Source organism: Ambystoma mexicanum, chromosome 1p (assembly GCF_040938575.1).
Source record: "Ambystoma mexicanum isolate Mex_15411 chromosome 1p, UKY_AmexF1_1, whole genome shotgun sequence".
NCBI classification, from domain to species: Eukaryota; Metazoa; Chordata; class Amphibia; order Caudata; family Ambystomatidae; genus Ambystoma; species Ambystoma mexicanum.
In genome coordinates, this window is record NC_090921.1 from 34,287,722 (window position 1) to 34,308,493 (window position 20,772).

The window sequence follows — 20,772 nt, forward strand, 5'->3', positions numbered from 1 at the left end:
GAGTGATTCTAATTATACCAATCATAGGTGTTACAGCCACTTTCAAATCTTTAAGACTTCAATTAAAACACCCAAAACCTGATTCTCCAGGCAGTGCAAGTGCTGTTCAAAAACAAATAAAAATGAGTTACATTTGTAATTGCAAAAGAAACTCTGCAACACCTGTCCCTGTAGTGATACTCCAGATAGGTATTTCACCTTTTTTATCTAGCGCTTCATTTGTGCATCCCACAAAGCCTCTGTGAAAGGGTAAAATAAGCTTATTTGCAAAAATGTAAAAATGACATTAAAGGACAAAATCAATGTACTTACAGAGCATGAGACGCTGATGCCTGGACACTGAAAAGAAAAAGCTGATATGTGGGACCTTAGTGTACTTTCAGAAACTGACAGGCTCCAGGTAGGGAACAAAATGGAGGTTAGATATCAAAAATGAGTCTCTTTAATAGGAGGAGTATACTTCAACATTATGTATTGGCAACAGCGTAGTACACTTTAGCAACATTTCAATCAGAATTTTGAGTGAAAATGTCTGATTTGGGGGCATATGCAAGGCACTGCCATAATAAAGAGTACTTTCTTGTTGTTTGGTAGTTATTCCTTGGCTCGTGTGGCTATATTTGATTATCTATATTGGTGTAGTGTTGTGATCTTATCAGGGTCAAGAAGCAGACTTGGTACGCAAGTCGTGTCCAGATGTAGGAAAGCCTGTGTATGGTTCGCTTACAAGGACTGGATCGAGATTAATGAATGCTTGCACCCGGGGAAGACAGTTTAGCCAATCAGTTGCCTGGAACAGCAGGCACGAATACACATTCTCCACCCACTGTTGCTGCCACCCAAGGCATTTCCCTGAGCGGCACAACTTCTTAGTTTGGTTTAAATGTGAGGCGGTAATAGTGTGCCTCCCCACCCCCCAAACAAATAACCTCAACCCCTTCCCCACACCCTAGCTCCTTCTCCACCTACCTGCTGGCCTGGAGCTTTGTGTTAAGGTCCCAGCGCTCCTCCCATCTCCCAGCCACCATAGAAATAAAAATGGAAAAGGGACTTTGTCCTTTTCCTACATGGCTGCAGCCGCGGGAGATTAGCTGCACAAGTGGCACAAATCTCCTGAGTGAGAAAATACACTATTTGCACACCGGATGGTTCAGTTAATTTGGGCAAATTAGGCTGGATTAACTGCATATCACAAAACAACTGGACTATGGTATTTCTATTAGTTCTTACTACCTGTATAAATAACAAATATGAATACGAGTGAAAATAATGTCACACTATATAGAGCAATTGTAATATTTCACAAGTAGCCCTCGAGAATGTGAACAAAGTAACATTAGGCCCCTGTAAGCAGTAATACATAGACCGCTAAGAGGGGAACGCACTCCAACTAACCCCAGCTAGAGAGCGGGGTTCATCTTAACTCATTGAGTGCATGTAGGCCCCCAGATGTGAAGGTTCATCTGCCGCCGCTGGTCATCATCAAGCGGTTTGTGTACAAGTTCTTAGCATTTTTCACTATAAATGTTGGCCCTTCATGCTCATCGTTTCTATTGGTATTTTGGGCGACGATGTGCTTATTTTTTCATTTCTTTTCCTTAGTTTTTTACTGTACTCCCAGAGTTCTAACCTCCTTGTTGATTAGATTATTCTTCATTGACAAAATGACCTTTATTTCCGGGTCAGGGCTTGCAAGGATACTGTGCCGCTCTGTGTTCCGCTCTGTATCCAGCTGTCTTGTTGCTTTCTCTTCTGATGACGAGTCCACAGTTTACGATCCTGCAGATGATGGGAGCATTGCGTTTCGACTGCTCCTGTGGTTCTACAAATGGACTTTACACATAGTTATTACCACAACAAAGACAAGACATTAACATACAGTCCCGTCAGCCTTTTTTGTTTTATGCCCACTGTTGCTGCAGTACAGTTTGGGAGAAAGCACCAGTGTGAATTCTCGACTGTAGTTTTGAGCACATACGGTAGGTTCATGGCAATTCTGTCTTTATCACAGAATCAATTTTGATTTATAAAGGCTGAGTTTAGAATTAACCATCTCCGAGTAACTAAAACAGTGTGCAATCTCCGGTGGGTTGACCGCTGAATAAAGCACTGACTGCATTACGAGCAATCGTAGGGCCTCTCTCCAGAATGCGTTACCTGATGTATCTTCAAGTTTGAAATATGATTAAAATACTTACCACACTCTGTGCATTCGTAGAGAGTCTGCTTAGAATGGATCCTCTGATGCTTATGCAGGGTTCCTATCTGAGAGAAGCGCTTGCCACACTCGGTACACTCGTATGGTCTCTCCCCTGTGTGGGATCTCTGATGGGTGTACAGATGTGAGCGGTGAATGAAGTTTTTGTCACACACTGTACACTTAAAGGGTCTCTCGCCCAGGTGCGATCGCTTGTGGATGAGTAGATTGGATTTGATTGTGAAGCACTTGTCGCAGGCGTTGCAGGGAAACACATCCTTATTCATGTGGCTCTTCAAATGTGTCTCGAGTTGGGAGCTCTGGAAAAAGCTCTTCTCACAGTAGGGGCACTTATGAGGTCTAAAGTGACAATTCTGGTGGCATAGGTAGCTGGATTTGTCTGCAAAGGTCTGGCCACATTCCGTACATTTGCAGGCCATTTGGGTTTTCTGTGGGTATGCCACCTTCTTACCCAGTCTGTCCGACTGGCCTTGTCCAACGACATCGGAAGGATCTTTCTTCTTCCTTTGGACATCCCTTCTTGTGGGGGTTATCGTCAGGCTTTCAACGACAATGACATCATTTTCTGTTGAAAGAAACAAAAGTTGGTTATTTTCTGCAATCATTTTAAAAGTTAACAACTTGTGTGGCAAGCTGAACTTGTATCTCCATTCCTCACTGACAGACTGAGGACCCTGAGCAAATGAATTAGACTATGCAATGGGTCCATTCTATTTTCTGTAGTGCTAGACCACGCTCCACACGCTGGATCAAATGCGTTTTCTTCTCAAAATTGAGAGCAAGACATTTCTACAGCAGCGAAGAGTAAGTAAGCGCAGACTAAACAGGAAACCTCAATGCATTGGCCTTCCAGCCCCTTAGATGAAATGTAGGCATGAAATGAATCCAAGAGCGTAAGCAGCTTAGAAATGCAACGCGCAAGCAGATACTGTGCAGCAATTCAGGGTGTTCTGCCCTCAAGGATAATGCAATCCACACCAGGGAGCAAACTCATACACACCAAGAACCAGAAATGGTGCCACGCCACACCGCAGGATCCTGTGGGAACTACATAGGGGCACGGCTTGGCTGTGCATGAAGGAGTCCAGAGGCAATGGAAATGCCAAGAAGAGAGAGTGACAGGAGCCGACAGACCATAAGGAAGTACCATGGAGCCTGAGGAGAGGGGGGAGGCTAGCTTGGGATCTAGGGCTGTTAAAGCATTGGAGGACCGCTGACAAGCTGCCCGTGAACAAAGAATGTGGTTAACCTATCCAAAAGGATTTCACTACACAGAAAGAAAACCTGATACTAGACCAAGACACTGAGGCAGCATGAGAAAGAGGCCTGCTGCAGAATCCCACAGCCTTTCACCAAATAATGCAATAGGAAACCAGGCAGCAAAGGTAGAGACACGGTTTCATTATATGCAGCAGTCTAGAAAGGAGTTTCAAAACCAGTAGAATATCCTCGCCAAATAGCAGGCAGCAAAGGTAGAGACAAGGTTTCATTATATAAAGCAGTCTAGAAAGGAGTTTCAAAACCAGTAGAATATCCTCGCCAAATTGTGCCCACGATCCAAATAATAAAAACTGCAGGGTGTTTAATAGCCTTATAGAAAGTTCACACAATAGATTTGGCGGGTTAACATGAAAACTGAACTTCAAAAAGGTATTCTAACTTTGAAGGGCATCGCTTTACCACACCATTCCGCTCAGCCCACCGATGTCATACAGACCACCACCTATAGTGACTCTTTCCAGAGCATGCAACAATGCTTGACCCAGCAACTAACCCCCACTTGATTCTCTGGTGAAACCCGCCGTCAATGAGTACGCTGAGCCAGTGAGTGTACACCTACCTTGGAGACACAGACACACAGACACACACACTTAACGGTGCCGGTAAGCTACAGGCACCATTACTACCGGACCAGCCAACTAAGTGTTGTGCTCGCAGGTGCCTTTCTGCCTGCCGGGTCTGACCTGGCAGGCAGTCCGGCACCCGCAAGCACAACACATGGGATGCACCGGCACCATTCATGAATGGTGCCAGTGCAGCCGACCTCCCCATTCCCATTGAGCCCTATGGGGCTCAGGTGGGAATGGGGCGTAAGGGGTACCGGCACCCGGCAATAGGTAGTTACTGGGTACCCCAGTAATTGCCCATTGCCGGGTGCCGGTAATATTACGAGTTTGGCAGCAGCCTTGCCGCTTTCATCAGCACGGCTACAGCCAAACTCGCAATGAGGCCCACTGGCTTATTGACTCTTGCAGGCATGCTGATCAATCAGGTCTTTTTCCTTGTAGCGTCGCTGTTGCTGGCCGAGTTTGGCCTCTCCAATCGCAGCCGAGGCTCAGCCCTGTCCATGGCTTATGTAACTCCGTGACCCATGCAGAAATTAAATGCTGCTGGGTTCCACGGGTCCTCTCATTTGTGATATCCAGCACAATCCCTTTTTTTTTAAAATTTAATTTCTCCAACTCTCCTATTTTCAATGCTACCTCTACCCGGATCTGATTGTAACCCTATTGCCATCTATTCAACTTTATTGAATTAGACAAGCAGAGTAAATCAAATGACATGTATTCGATTAAAATATGTGTTCTGGAATTTCACATCTCAGATCTTCTTTGACATTGTTCTTTGGATGCACAAATCTTATCCTGTTCACTATTAGTGGCTGAGAATATGAATAGGTCTCTCTCAGACGTTCCTAAGTCATCACCGGAGATGGAATGGCAAAGACTTCAATCATAATAGCATTGGTCTGACAAGCCAAGTATAAGAGCCAACTGATTTCACCCATGTAGACACATGACAAACGTGGATCATAACACAACTGTTCAGGAAGCATCGTCCTGACCACATACAATAAGGAGGAACATTTTCCATTTGAAACTTAGTAGCCAGCCCAAAAATTCTAAATTCTGCACATACACCCAGCACAGCATTTCTTACTCACCAGGAGTCATTATTAGCTAGTGGTCAGGGCCACATTTGAGCCTGGATACAATTCCTATTTATTTTTGAATCGTTAAGCATCAGACAGATTTTGCATTTCTGCCAATCCCTGGATAAAGTTCTCTAATCAGAAGAGATAATGGTAAGGTCAGTCCAATCTAAATCGATGTTATAGTTCCAAAGGATAAGAGGTGGTCTATATCAGACCAGTTCATGCCAGTCGTTCAGACAGAAATTAGAAAGAATCTTACATTAAATGCGTTTTCATCTTTAAGATACATAAAAATGTAATTTAAAATCACTGAGTAGCTACTATTCAGCACAAGTCCTTTAGCATTTCCTTCCCAGAAGGCTGCCGGTGATAGTATGTGACCAGTCTTTACCTTTACTACGGATCTGATTTGTGGGAGTTCTTTTCGGCCATAGAATTAAATCCATTACGGACCCAACCCACAGTAGTAGTTTCATCTCAGGAACACTCAGTATGTAGAGATTTGCATCTCCTGGAATCTGTACCTCACAGACATCTCTGTGGATGACCCAGACTCCCACCGTCGATACATTGGAGCCCATAAGCACTGAACAAACATCCTGCTTCTTTGCATCAAAGTGCCTGCTTGTAAACTTCAATGCAGGACTCCATGGCGGCAGCATGGCTGAAACTCCTGCATCTCATCACGCTTCTTTGCATCACAGTGCCCGCTTGTAAGCTTCCATGCAGGTCTCCATTTTTTTATTTTTCCATTTGTAAAGCGCCAAGCAGCCCGGAGGCATCGAGGCGCTGTTTCAAGAAAGTGTCTTAGTTACAAAGTACGAGGAAATGCATAGGTTACGTGTAGCATGTGCCTAACGGGGTGGGTGTGAAGTAATGGATGACAAACAGCAGATACTTGAGATATTGCCCAGTACAGTGGTAGTTTAGACACGAGATGAAGTGCTGAAATCCTGACTTAGATGTTATACAAACAATGTTTTGATTGCTTTTCTGAAGGAGGCGTGGGACTCAATGCTTCCGATTGTGGGAGGGAGCAAGTTCTAGTTGGTGGCTGCCATCGCTGGGAAGCTAGAGCCGCCTGCCCGGGCTTTGAGGCTTTTGGGGATGGCTAGACGGTTGGTCTAGCTGGATCTAGTGGGTCTGTTTGAGGGAGGCGCCGAGAATCTTCGAGAGAGGTAACGAGGTGCAGTGTCATGGAGACATTTGTGGGTAAGTGCCAGGGACTTAAAGAGGACACGTTCCTTAACGGGTAGCCAATCCTCGTGGCCGAGATGTGATCTCTCCTGGAGATGCCTGTGGCTGCTCTGAGGGCATTGTGTTACACTGTTTGGAATTTCCTGATGTTCTTTACTGAGATGCCTAGTAGGAGCGCGTTGCAGTAGTCTAGGCGAGATCCTATGATTGCTCCGGTGAGGGAGAGGGAGTTTTGTTGCGTTAGGAAGGGCCTGGCAGCTGTGATAAGTTTCGAGTGGCAGGCTGCTGCTGAGGAGATTGCATTCACCTGTCTGGCCATAGTGAGGTTAGAATCTAGATAAACTCCCAATGCTTTGACTGACTGAGATATAGGGATGCAAGTGTTGTCGATGAGAAAAGAGTCATATTGTGACCCCATTTTTCTGATTGTGTCCAGAGATCCAATGATTAGGAATTCTGTCTTTTCACTGTTAAGACAAAGGCAATTTTCAGCCATCCATGGCTGCAGCATGGCTGAAACTCCTGCATCTCATCCTGCTTCTTTGCATCACAGTGCCTGCTTGTAAACTTCCATGCAGGTCTCCATGGCTGCAGCATTGCAGCATCTCATCCTGCTTCTTTGCATCACAGTGCCTGCTTGTAAACTTCCATGCAGGTCTCCATGGCTGGAGCATTGCAGAAACTCCTGCATCTCATCCTGCTTCTTTGCATCACAGTGCCTGCTTGTAAACTTCCATGCAGGTCTCCATGGCTGGAGCATTCAGAAACTCCTGCATCTCATCCTGCTTCTTTGCATCACAGTGCCTGCTTGTAAACTTCCATGCAGGTCTCCATGGCTGCAGCATTGCTGAAACTCCTGCATCTCATCCTGCTTCAACTTCCATGCAGGTCTCCATGGCTGCAGCATTGCAGAAACTCCTGCATCTCATCCTGCTTCTTTGCATCACAGTGCCCGCTTGTAAACTGCCATGTAGGTCTCCATGGCTGCAGCATTGCTGAAACTCCTGCATCTCATCCTGCTTCTTTGCATCACAGTGCCCGCTTGTAAACTGCCATGCAGGTCTCCATGGCTGCAGCATTGCTGAAACTCCTGCATCTCATCCTGCTTCTTTGCATCACAGTGCCCGATTTCGATAACATTTTTTGAGCAGCTTCTTTCCTTGTGCACTATGAATCAGGTGCTGACTTAGCAAAAATCTCATGTTCAAAGCCCTGTGGTGCCCATGCTGGCAGTGCTTTACATGCAGAAGGTATCTGCTAGGACGAATCTCCGGATGCAGTCACTTCCACCCTGGGGGGCGCCCCTTCCGGTGAGGCTGCTATCTAGTGGTAATCAGGGGCTGGATCGCATGGGGAGGGAAGCCCCCTATGGTATTAGTGACGACTTGGGGAGAACATGGTATCCCCATCGCCCGCCTAACCCTGACATTCCTTCCTACCCCCTCCTGCCAGTGTACCCTTTGCCATGCCAGATAGTTAGGCAGTACTGAGATGAGGAAGAGCATGGACTCCTCAAGGGACCGATATCCCTTATGCACGGAGACGAGGAAGAGACCAACTGACTCACCGGGAGTCCTCAACATCAGTACTGGGATGAGGAAGAAGTGCAGAAGCAGAAAGAGCACCCCTATTGAACGGTTTGTTACAAGATTCCGATTGGCCAAGCTACCATTAACCCAGAACAAGTTACTTACCAACTATAACATTCTTTCGATTGGATGTTCCTCCCAGGTATTCCTCAATCATCCTCATCTTCAGCTTCAGCTTTGCTCCTTCGGAAAATAAATTCTCTCCACCAGAGGGTGCTCTGCTCGAGACTGCGGCGTTGATGTCCCTCAGCGGCATCCGTCGAGCGCCAACGTCATCCGCTGTATAAATGCCTCGAGCCGTGCCCGTTGGCCTCAGTTCTGTTTTTTCGTATATTGTAGCCAATGGATTGTAGATAATGGCTTGCCTCTTTTGACCCATGCTTTAAAGGAACTTTGAGTGTAAACCACGTAAACTGTACTGTGGGGTAGGCTGGGTGGGTCGATGAGGAATACGTGGGAGGAACATCCAATTAAAAGAAAGTTACAGTTGGTAAGTAACTTGTTCTTCGAATGGATTGTGTCCTCCCACATATTCCTCATCTTAGATAGACTCCCAAAGCAGTTTTGTATTGGAGGAGGGAGTACAGAGATATTAATCATGTACAGAATGAAGTACTGATTTAGCAAAGAGACCTCCCTGTGAAGAAGTCGAATCTAGGGCATAGTGTTTTATAAATGTGTGCATGGATGACCAGGTGGCTGCTGTGCAAATCTCTTGCACTGGGACACCCCTTTGAAGTGCTGTTGAAGTCGCCATGCCCCTGGTTGAATGAGCCCTCAGCCCATCTGGAGGATCTGTCCCAGCCAACCTATAACATTGAGTTATAACCAGAATTACCCATCTGGACAAGGTTTGCTTACTCACTGCCAGCCCCAATTAACGGCCAGTGTATCCCACAAAGAGTAAGTCACACTGACGTAATTTTGCCAGTATTGAAATATATAAACTAAGAGGCCTCCTGGGGTCTGTGTAGTCTTTCCTCTTCTTTACTTGCGTGAGGAGGAGGGTAAAAACCAGAGTGTGACAGGTGAAAATCTGAGACCATTTTTGGCAAAACAGGGTTTGACCCAAAGGACAACCTTATCTTTGTAAGTGCCTGCAACTCACTCACCCTGCGGGCTGATGTAATTGCCACTAGAAGTACGGTTTTTAAAGTAAGGAGCCTTAATGGACAAGAATGTAAAGGCTGAAACGGGATGCATGTGAGGAACTTTAATACGAAGTCCCACACAGGTACTTGAAAAGGTATTGGAGGAAACACATTATTTAGACCTTTTAAGAATTGTGTAATCAAGAGTATTTTGAAATAAGATTCTTCCTCTGAGAAGCGCTTAAAAATGGATAGCGCTGCCAAATAACCCTTTATTGTGCCAACCTAGAGCCCCAGATTGGCTAAGTGTAGCAGAAAAGACAATATTGTGGGAATATTACACTCTTATCTCTGCACCAGTTACTGAACTTGTTCCAACGACACCGGTACAGAGATTTAGTTGCTGGTCTTCTGACCGAAAGCATAATCTACATAACCTCATCCAGAAGGTCCCAATCCTTGTATCTCAGCCTCTCAGAAGCCATGCGTGAAGGTTGAGTGTTTTGACCTCTCGATGAGAACATGCGAGAGAAGATCCTCTTTTTGGAAGACGTATTGGCGGGCAGATGGACAGGTCAAGAAAGTCCGGTTACCACATTCTCCTGGCCCAATCAGAGGCAATTAGGATCATGGTTTTGCTGAACCTCCTTAGCCTCCTGATTACTTGAGGGATCACAGGGATTGGAGGAAACGCGTACAGGAGTGGAAATTCCCAGTCCACCCTGAACGCGTCTCCTAGAGCTCCTCTGAGGAAACTCCCTTGAGCAGTACAGTTCACACTTCCTGTTGACACTGGTCGCGAATAGATCCACTTGAGAGGTTCCCTAAAGGGCGAAGATCTCTTGAAGGACTTCCTGAGCTAGTTCCCACTCGTGGGAGACTGCTCTGCCTGCTCAGAGCATCCGCCGCTGTGTTTTGCTCTCCGGCTAGATGAACTGCCGACATAGAGATCCGTTCTTGAATTGCCCAGAACCAGAGCTGCATTGCTTCTCTGCACAGTGGTAGTGACCCTACTCCTCCTCTCTTGTTGAGGTAGTACATGGCCACCATGTTGTCCGTCATTATCATGACATTCTTTCCCCGTACAGAAGGCCTTCAGCGCTAGTCCCTCAGCTCCAATAGGTTGATGTGTAGTTTGGACTCCAATGGAGACCAACGACTGCGGATTGTCACCTCGCTAGTGTGAGCGCCCCACCCTGTGAGTGAGGCATCCGTCACTACCATTATCTCCGGCCATGGTTGCCAAAAAGATTCTCCCTTAAGGATATGTTCTGCAAGCCCACCATCGAAGATCCTGTGTTACTCTGGCTGGAACTTGCAAAAGATCTGACATTTCCCCTAGAATTTGGGACCATTGAGTCCTGAGGGCCCATTGAAGGGATCTTATCCTCAATATGGCTTCTGGCACCAGAAAAATGCAGGATACCATAAGACCGAGCACACTGAGAAAAATCGAAGGCCGGTAGATGCGGGGCATTCTGGAATTTTGTTACCATTTGCAGAATGTGGTGAGCCCTCTTCGGGAGGCGAAGCTTTGCCAGAGAAAGTATCCAGGACTGCTCCAATAAACTGGGGTTTCTGTGATGGTATCACATTTGACTTTTTTAATTTCAGAGAAAAGCCCAGTCTGTGACGGAAGTGGCAGGTCTTGGATAGATGCTCCTGGGCTTGTTCGGGAGAACGTGCCCTGATCATCCAATCGTTGAAGTAGGGGTAGACGTGAATTCCCCCTCTCCTGAGACTCGCTGCCACCACCGCCATCAACTTGGTGAAAACCCTTGGGGCGGAGGTCAACCCGAAAGGCAGAACTCAAAACTGATCGCGAGAATTGCCAACGGCGAACCTCAGGTACTTTCTGTGCTTGTGATGGATTGGCACATGAAAGTAAGCATCCTGAAGGTCCAATGATACCAACCAGTCTTGGTGTTGGAGAGCCTCAAGAATTTGAGTGTGCGCAACCATCTTGAGCTTGTCCTTCCTGAGGGTTCAAGTTTCTCAAATCTACGATGGATCTCAATCCTCTATCCTTCTTTGGTATAAGGAAATCTGGGGAATACCAACCCTTGTTCCTCTCCGCTACAGGTACATGTTCTATTGCACCTTTCTGTAGAAGGGTTAAGATTTCCTGCAACAGGAGCGGGTCTGGATGTTTGGCAGAGTTGTATCCCGGTGGATGATTCTGAGGTTTCTTTTGAAAACGAAGGCATTAACCATGGGATACTGTTTCCAGTGCCCACGCATATTAAGTAATGCCCCGCCATTCTTCCAGATGCTGCGAGATCCTGCCTCCCACCGGGGTCTTGTGGATCAAAACCTCAGAGTGGCTTTGCAGCAGGTGCAGCAGCGGCTGAAGCGACAGTTGACGTTGCTGGGGGAGGTCTAGTACCTTTTCCTCGCCCCGAGGAAATTTCCTTTGTCCCCTTTGACTGGCCTGTCTCCTTCCCTTTCCAAATGAGGAATAAAATCGAAAGGGACGACCCCTCCAAGAAGATGAGCCTGTGTAGGGGCGTTGTTGATGTTGTCGTATAGTAGCACTGAGTGATTTTGCTGCCGTTTTGGAGGTCTGCAGCTTCTCCAAACTTTCATCCGCCTTGCTGCCGAACAACCTCGAGCCATCAAATGGCATATTGAGAAGTCTTGCCTGCACATCCGGTGCAAAACCAGACTTCCTCAGCCACGGAAACCTACGTAGCACAGTACTAGACGCCATGGACCTACTGATGCGGTCTGCCGTGTCCAAACCTGATTGAAGGCATTCCCCCATAGCCTCCTTTCTATCCCTTAGAATCACCAGGAAACCTTCCCGTTCCTCACCTTCAGGGATGTGTTCAGCTGCCGCTTTCATACAGCCCCACAGAGTGTATGTAAATCTTGCAAGCTTGCAAATTATATTTGTAGATTTTAATGCCATGCTCACTGGGGAAATTGTAGGATATGCCGCATTCCTAGTAGAAGTAGCCGCCTGAACTACAAGACTTTCAGGTGATGGGTGTTTACTCAAATATTCAGGATCTGAAGAACAGGGACTGTATTTTGAAACATTTTTTTATTTACTGCCGGAGTAGACTCAGGGTTTTCTCATGCATTGATCACCTTCCTTTGTAGTGCTATGTGAAAAGGAAGTATGGGGTCTTGTTGAGGTCCCCCTGAAAGGATGTCAGTCATATCATCCTCCTGATAAATAGGTGAACTTCAGCTCCACCCCATAAATTCAGTTACCCTGTTCATTAACTTTCTGTATCCTGCATCAGCATGGTCAGGCTTTTCAAATTCATATTCTGGAGATGTGTCCAGACCACTTGCTCACTGCAAGCACTCATAATAGATTGAGGGGCAATTAACTCCCCAGACCTGTTTTGTACCAAATTTCACACCAGCTGGTGAAACATCTTCCTCTTCTGATGAACCTCCCTCATTAATTGAGGGCATGGTTTTAAAGAAATCTTGCCTACTTGCAGGGTGAAATAATTTCTCAGGTGGTTTCGACTTCAATAGACTTCAACATAGATGTCAATTTTGCAACAGGAATGAACGAAGACGTTGATGGCGTCGACGTTATAGGTTATCGCCTTCGATACAGTCGAGGTAACCTTCGACACTCGAAGGAATTGTCAACACTGTCGAAGGAATGGTCGACACCGTCGACTGTGCACTCAACGTAACCTTCTCGGAATTGTCTGTCGACACCCTGTGCTCTATCGCCTTTGACAGAGGCTTCGAGGAAGTCTTCGACGAGGATTTTAATGGCAGATGAGTAGCCAACGCCATTTTATCAAGTACTACCTCCGATTTCTGCACCGGTAGGCGTTTATGAGGCGTCGGGGATGACTCCCTGGGCGACACCCGCAACGATTTCTCGCCAGATTTTCTTGTCTTAGATCTTCCCCTGTCACTCTTTGTATGAGCAGGGGCATGGCCTTCGCTAGACTTCTCTGTGGGGGTCTGGGCATTCTCAAAGATCTTTAGCATAGATGTTTTGAAGGCTTCCCATTTTTTTGGAGAATCATGTTTTGACGGACATGTGATAACTTCCTTTCTTCGCCTTTTACGAGGCTGAAGAAGACTTGGCCGAGTCTCTGCCCCTCCTCCCCCCTCCCCCCTCCCCCCTCCCCTCGAAGAAAACTTTGAGGACTCCTCCCCCACCTCCAGTTTACCTCTCCGTTCTTTTAATGCTTTATGGGTCATCGATTGACAGGAAACGCACTCATCTACACAGTGGTTGGAACCGAGGCACAAGAGGCAATTCCGGCGGGGGTCATCTTGCTCCCACATTTGTAGCCTATTTTGAATCCAGTCTTCGGCGTGGAAGGATTTGATGATGACATTTTCACAAACTGAAGTGCCATTTTCTCGATCCGAAGCAAAGCTAACGGAAAAACGGAACTGAGGCCAACGGACGCAGCTCGAGGCATTTATACAGCGGATGACTGTCAGTGCTCGACGAATGCCGCTGAGGGACATCGGCGCTGCAGCCTCAAGCAGAGCGCCCTCTGGTGGAGAGAATATTTTTCCCGAAGCAGCAAAGCTGAAGGTAAGGATGTATCCAAGATGAGGAATACGTGGGAGGACACAATCCATTTGAAGGGGCCATTCCAAATTGTAGAGGCCCTCACTGGAGGAACTGGACAAATCAAACTCTGTACGAAGGAAGTAACAGTAGAGGACGAGAAAGATACCCGGCTGTAGTTACGTTGCCAGAGTTCAGTTGTGGAAAGGCTAGAGCAGGAGGTGAAGCACCCAGCAAAACGAGAAGGCTGGAATGAAGGAATCCCCTGGGCTGCGCAGCCTGGCAGCAGTGAGCCACTGCAGTCCCTGGAAGGATCAGGAAATGCCAGAGAGGGGAATCAAAGCCTGTACACATTCACGAGACACCAGTAGGCACCCAGAAGAGGGTGGGGAGACCAGAACAGTTGTGGGGGGGCCCCAAATAGAGAAGAATTTGCCAAAAGGGTCTGGGACCCAAATGGGAAAATACAAAAAGGGGTATGGGACCCTAAGGAGAGAAGGAAACCAACACAAAAAAACTGTCTGGGAACCGAGACGGAGAAAGAAACTAATAAGGAGGGCCTGGGATCCAACAAGGGGGAATGAGTGGCAGGATAGTGAACCGGGTGTAACTCCTGAGGAACAAGAGGAAGTGAGAAGGGCCTGGGACCCCACAGCCAATGACAAATTGCCTTCAGGACCATCATCGTAGTCACAGGACTGGGCAGGGTAGTGAACCAGGTAGACTGAACACTGGCGATTATGAAGAGCACTTTGAGAAAGGCATGGGGGAGACAACCACCTTGGTTTTATGAACATTGATGAAAAAGCCAAGAGTAGGGAGACATTCTCTTAGCATCCTAAAGAGATTTGAGAAGGACCCAGGGAAGGGAGACATACCCCTTAGTCTTGATGAATATTGTGGAAAGAACCAAGAGGAGCAAAGTGCCCTCTTGGCTTTGTGAAACATCAGTTAAAAGTCAGGAAAAGAAAAACACTTTAATGGCATTGTGATAAACCAAAGAAAGGTCAGGGGGAGGGCATCATCCCCCTAACACTGTGAAGATACGAAACTTATTTTGTGTGTTTTGGTGAAATATACTCAAAGAAACTTTGTGAGACTTTTGATTTACATTCTTGGAGGAGGAACACAGATACAACACAGAAAGGGCGGTGTAAGGCATAAAGAATAGCATGGGGTTTTGGTCCAGGTTACCCCTTGCCATGGTGGGTAGGGCGGCTTTGATCAAGATGGTGGTCCTGCCGAGATTGCCACACTTTTTTACAAACATCCTGTATATGCCCCTCAAACGTTTTTTTGTGAAACTCCACAGGTTATGCAGGGGCTCCTTATCGCATAACTCCAGGAAATAGGGTGGCCCTTTGGAGGTTAAAAAAACCAATGTGACAGGGGGGGCATAAACCTGCCGAATTTCGAGGTATACTACTTGGCGGGATAGCTCCAGTATGTGGCCAGGTGGTTGTCCGAAGAAGAGACGGCCAAAGCCAGATTACTGTACAGGGACACCGCCCCCTTTTTCCTAAGAGATGTGGTGTGGTTGCCTAAATCCAAGCTGCAAGGAAGGGCAGGATTGTTGTCACTGGGCTGGGAAATATGGAGCAAAGCATGGCGGATAGTGGGAAACCCGACCCATGCTCCCTGCAGGTGGGGCTATGCGGGCAGGACTTGCAAATGATAAGAGGGATCCGCAGATACTGGGAACCGATGGGCCTTGCGACCCTCGGAGATGTATGGCAAGAGGGGGCGGCACTAGACTTCCAGAGATTAATGGAGGACACCGGGATGCACAAAGGCCACTATACTAGAATGACCAAACGGGTGCGTGAAAGGTGGCCCAAGGCAGTGCTAGCCGAGCAACCTGATGAGGTCATGGAGACGATGTATGATATCTCGAAGGGTGGGCACGAAATATCCCGTATATACGAGCTACTGATGTCTAGGGTGGGCAAGAAGCCGCTCCAACTGAGGCGGGACTGGGAGGAGGTGGGAGAAACTATGCAGGAGGGACAATGGGATAGGGCTCAGAGGCACCAAAAGAAGGTGTCCCAAAATGCGAGGCTACAGCAGATCCAGTTATATGTCACTCACAGGGCATATATGACCCCTAACAAAATAGCCAGGTTTGGAAGTTCGGTGACACAGAAATGCCCAAGGTGTGGGGAGGTGGAAGCTGGGATGACACACGTTTTGGGCTTGCCCTCAGGTGGGTAGGTTATGGGCAGAGGTTAAGCTATTCCTGGCTGATAAAGGGATCACACTGGAGGTGGAGTCAGTTTGGGCATGCATGCTGGGGGGCTTTGCCAGACCACGCAACGTACAGCACATCAGTAAGATGAAAGACCTGGCCTACAGCTTGGCCAAACGGAGAATCGCAATGGGCTGGAAGGCAGCCCAACGACCCAGAATAGAGACATGGTGGGCTGACATGTGGGCAGACGCAGAAACAGTAGCCTGGTATAAAGCAATCAGTAGGGGTGGGGAGGAGGAAGCGGGGCCCCTAATAGCATGGAGACAACTGGTGGCCACGATGGTGGGACCCTCCCAGGCCGATCTTAGTGAAGACGAGCCCAGAGATACGCAAGCTGGTGGCATCGAAGTAGGGGCTCGAGTTAAGGGGGCAAGAGGAGGACTGATGCACAACATGTGAACATAATGATGTGAATCTCATATGCAAATGTCCTCAATGTTTATAGTGTTGTTAATAAACATAATAAAAATTGTTTAAAATTAAAAAAGTAGCATAATGACCCTAGTTTTTCTTTGGCATCACTAACTAATAATGAGTTTGCTTGCACGGAAAGTTTTTTGCATTCATGCTTGTAAAGCGAGTGGATAAGGGGGGCAACCGGCCTTCATCCGAGTTCCGATACCGGCCTCAAAATCATGTACACACACATACGTGTACGTACGTACACACACACACACACACACACACACACGTGAGCTCGCTCCAAAGAAAAGTGTTCAAAGGCAACAAATATTCTCAGCCGTCGACCTTCCAAAGGATTCAAAACAATGTTCAAGAAAATAATGTTCCAATACTAGGGTGTTGCTTCTTTCCACTAGACTTTCCAGTCTATTCACATAAAAAACACAAGCGTTTCTTCAATACAATGCGTTCCTCAGTCCAAGGGATTTAAACCCCTTTGGTTCCAACCTTCTATTGGGGTGCGAATCCCAGACTTGCACGACTTGAGGGGTCTTGGTATACTCTCCTGCCAAGATCCAGTTCTCATATTGTCTGTTTCTTGTATAGGGCTCCAGCCCTTTAGGGTGCCAGATCATTTAATCCTTGGTCTCCGCTTTGGGTGCGGGTCCCAGACTTGCAATGGAACCTTTGGTTTACTCTCCTGCCAAATATAGTGCTATTTCCAATCTTGCTTTCACGGAGAGTCTGTCACCCTTATCATTTCTCCTTTAATGGGTGCAAGTCCCGGACTCGCAAATGCGGTCTGTAATAGCGTGGTGCACTCTCCTGCCAAGCTATGTTTTCACTTGTCATGCATTTATTAATGACTGGGGTTTCTAACCGGTTGCTTCTCCGTATTTCTTTTAGTGTTTTAGTCTACAATACTTCGTGGCCCCAATTCTGTCCTTTCAGTACTTCACCCAGCTTCCAAGGAACTACCAGTCAGTCTTCTGGGCGACGGGATTCTGTCTCGAGGCTCTGGTAGCACTTGCTCTCGATTCAGTTGTTAATCTGCGGAATCGCGTGTCCGTACCGCGGCCCGCTCACGCCTCAGTGTTGCTGTGGACACAGTAAGACGCCTCCGCGTCTAGTCAGTTAGTGAGCTTCAGAGTAGCCGGCTCCCTGGCTATGTTTGTCCTCTCCTTCCCAGGAAAACAGAGTTGTGCCTGTGCATAGGTCTCACGTCTCTGTGCACTGCTTTCCAGCTGACAGCGTTCCTATCCCACTCGCCACTTCTCGCTGGGATTCTCCTTTGGCCCTCAGCTGTACTAGATTTAAACTCCCACGTTGGGAATGGGAGTTGTTCTGAAGCAATCAGATTTGTTAAAGGTCTAGACTGTTCACTTCCGTTCACCAGTGATCTTCATCCTCACAGTCCTGTTCCTCGTCTCAGTAGGTGGTTTCAGATGTAAGAAGTCAATGTCAATACTGGTTAGCTCTTTACTCTGCTTAGACTCACAATAAAACGGATCAGTCCTATCTGGGGACATGGGAGGGACATTTAATTCCTGAAAAGGAATTAAAGGACTTGCTACAGAGTTATCTCGCATCTCTTGAAGACGATTGGCCCTAGTCCCATAAAGGGCCTCCTCTTCCCAGGTGATCCTTCCACTGTGCACCGCCCCCAGTGGAATGATTGTACTGTGAAGGCAACTCTCTGGACCCCTGGGAAAGGGCTCCCTCTATGGGAGAAGGGATGGCATCCTCAGAGGTGTCATACCATGTAGAGGTTTTCATTGGGCCTCTTACCTACCCAGGGCTAGGACTCTGAGAGGAAGTGGTCCGCTACTTCTGTTACCACCTCTGGTAAATGCAAAATCAGAGACAAGTGACAGCACCAAATGTTGAATTCTGCAGCATTTCACCAAATGATCCAATAAGAATCCAGGCAGCAATGATAGATACAGGGTTTAATGCTATATAGCCGTGCAGACACTAGTATGGAAACCAGAATCTTATACCCATCCCAAATTGTGGCCCACAAACACAGAAATGTCATGGTTTTCTACAATGAGGCGTTTTTAGTGGATAATACATTTAGTCAGTTACATTAATAATGAATTGCCTCAAGGTACAGCCTCCAACCTTTGAGGGGAAAGACTTTACAATACTATTCAAGACGTGTACATTTCTGCTCAGCCTGCGCAAACAGTACTGAGAATCACCTGTAGCACGTTCCACAACCTGTAATGAGGCCTGACTCACTAACACTCCTGTGACTCTCACTCGCTCTCCTCTGGTGTGCAGCCAGAGAAACCCGCCTTTCATGAAGACACTGACAGTAAGTAGGAGTACTTTCTTTCCCTGTCCTAGCTTCTAAGTTATGGAACTCCATCCGTGCTACAATCAGATCTGAAGACTCATTTAACACATTCAAGTCCAAAACCAAAGCTTGGCTTTTCAACTAGCACTAAGACATGTCTTGCTCCCACGTCTTACATACTCTGGCCCGCTTTATTTTGTACACCCTCATGGGTATGTCCCTTGTCATTCCTTCATCCGCACTATAATTTGTGTATATAGAAATGCTGTTCATTATCCTGCTCTTGTAATTTTTATGTCTGTATATATGCGCTAATGTAACCTTGTACAATTTTGCGCCCCGATGCCTCCGGGCCTGATGGCTGCGCGTTCTAAATAAACAAATACTTTCACGCTGGACAGAGCCCGATCGAATACAAACTCCTGGGCTAGCGTTGATACCGGTGACCCCTCTCCTATCAGTAAGTGTTTCATCCCCTGCTGCTTATGGTTTTTGGAAGGCTGCGATAAGGTTACCCTGCAGCCAAGGTTCACTCTCCTGGGCTCCGGATTAATGGGCGCAGTTGGCATCTTGATTTCTCTGTCGTATATGGTTCAGTCCCTCATTCATTCAAGTTTAATCTGTGCCAGTGTCTTTATTGTGAGGCAAAAAAGGACTACATTTCCAGACTACTTCTGGAATCAAATCAAAATACCTTTTGTTGAAGGAATATATTGAACGATTGATTCATTTGATAGATTTGTACCGGGCAGTTGGACGAACCAAATTGTATCAAGGCGCAGGTGAAATTATAATTAAGGCTGTTCTGGCCCAGCTATGGATTATCACTGGAATTGCACTATTGCACCAGTGGAGTAGCACATAGCAACAATTAGCCGTACACAACTCATTCTTTGCCTAAATACACTTATTTATCTTGTATACAAAAATATACAATTAAGAATTTTTAGGAATTAACACAACTATTTGTGAAACTCAATATCACATTGCACCTCCCACATGTTCCTGTCCCAATTACCTAGAAGCAAGTTTCTTCAGTGTGGATTCATACAATCGAAATGATGAAAGCAAAACTGTCTCTTTTATTCAAAAAGTGTATTGTGTTGGGATGCAAGTGAAAAGTCCCAGTCAGGCGACGGGATTTGGAGTGCAGAAAACATTAGCAGGCGTCCTAGTGCTAGCAGTTCTTGATGGGCGCAGCAGAATGTGCATGTACCCATGTGCAGTTAGCTGCGACACATTAGAAACACCAAATAACCATATTCAGAAAAAGCAACAATGTATTCACGTTGTGGTGCTGAGGTTATAGGGTAATGCATTTTGCATTTAGCAGTAGTGTATAGTATATATTTCAAGGGATGTGCGACAAAGTAGGAGTATGAGATGGAGTCAGGGAAGTGTTGCGGTAAAGACGAGATCCATGGGCTAAAATAGCAGGTGCTCTGCCATGTTGGATTTTAGGGCATGTTGCAGAATGCGTTTGTACAGGCCTAACGTGGAGCTGCGGCTCTGTCCAACTGATTCTGTGACAAGTCCCCCTACCTTATTTGTTATGCTGTCAAAGCCACAGGTAGCCATGTGTCGATAACAGTTATTGGAGTCCAGCTGCAGAGCTCAGAGGAGCTGGCAAAGAATGTTGTGTCCAGGGAGGAAGAATAGGGATGCGTCTGTTGAAGGTTAAATGCATGTGAGCAGGGTATGGGGGTCTGTGATGCCAAGATGCCCAGTGAAGATTTAGAGCACTACTGCCCTCACCCGAAGAGCAGTCATCCTATATGAACTGCAGGCGCCACACTTTAGCGACAAATAAATAAGTGAAATCCAGACATAAGAGTGGTGCCCGTTCACGTCATTCATCGGCACCTGGGTTTCCAGTGAGATAAGGGGCGTGGGGGGAGGGCGGACATCCTAGGGCTGTACCGTAATTTGGGATGGGAGGAGCAAAGGTTATGCCAATACATGTATCTACAAGGTCAGGAAGCTGCACAGTGCCTGGTTTAATGAGAGCCATTGTTTTATCTCACCGAGTAGACACCCCCCTCTCCGCCCCCCCCCCCCTCCGCTATTCACACTTTGATCAGGATTCGACGGAGGGGTGCACATCACTTGATGGTCAAGAACATTTACTTGCCCAAGAAATGTATTATAGTAATAATGTACCTGGTAGTCAATCAACAAGTTTTACACTGACAATGTAGCAGGTCGCGTGTTTAGTAGCAGGTCGCGTGCATAGATAATGCGTGACCAATAGTGTAATGGACTACAGGGGATAATTAGAATTGT

General features: G+C 46.8%; 1 protein-coding gene across 1 annotated transcript in view; it reads right to left on the reverse strand.

Annotated features, from left to right (window-relative positions):
- Positions 1-419: 419 nt before the first annotated feature.
- Positions 420-20,772, reverse strand: part of LOC138565335 (zinc finger protein 397-like) — a 46,900-nt gene continuing 26,547 nt past the window's right edge. Inside the window, exon 3 of the mRNA XM_069642971.1 lies at positions 420-2,783. Coding sequence (XP_069499072.1) covers positions 2,119-2,783 — 665 coding nt within the window. The 3' untranslated portion in view covers positions 420-2,118. The remainder of the gene's footprint in view (positions 2,784-20,772) is intronic.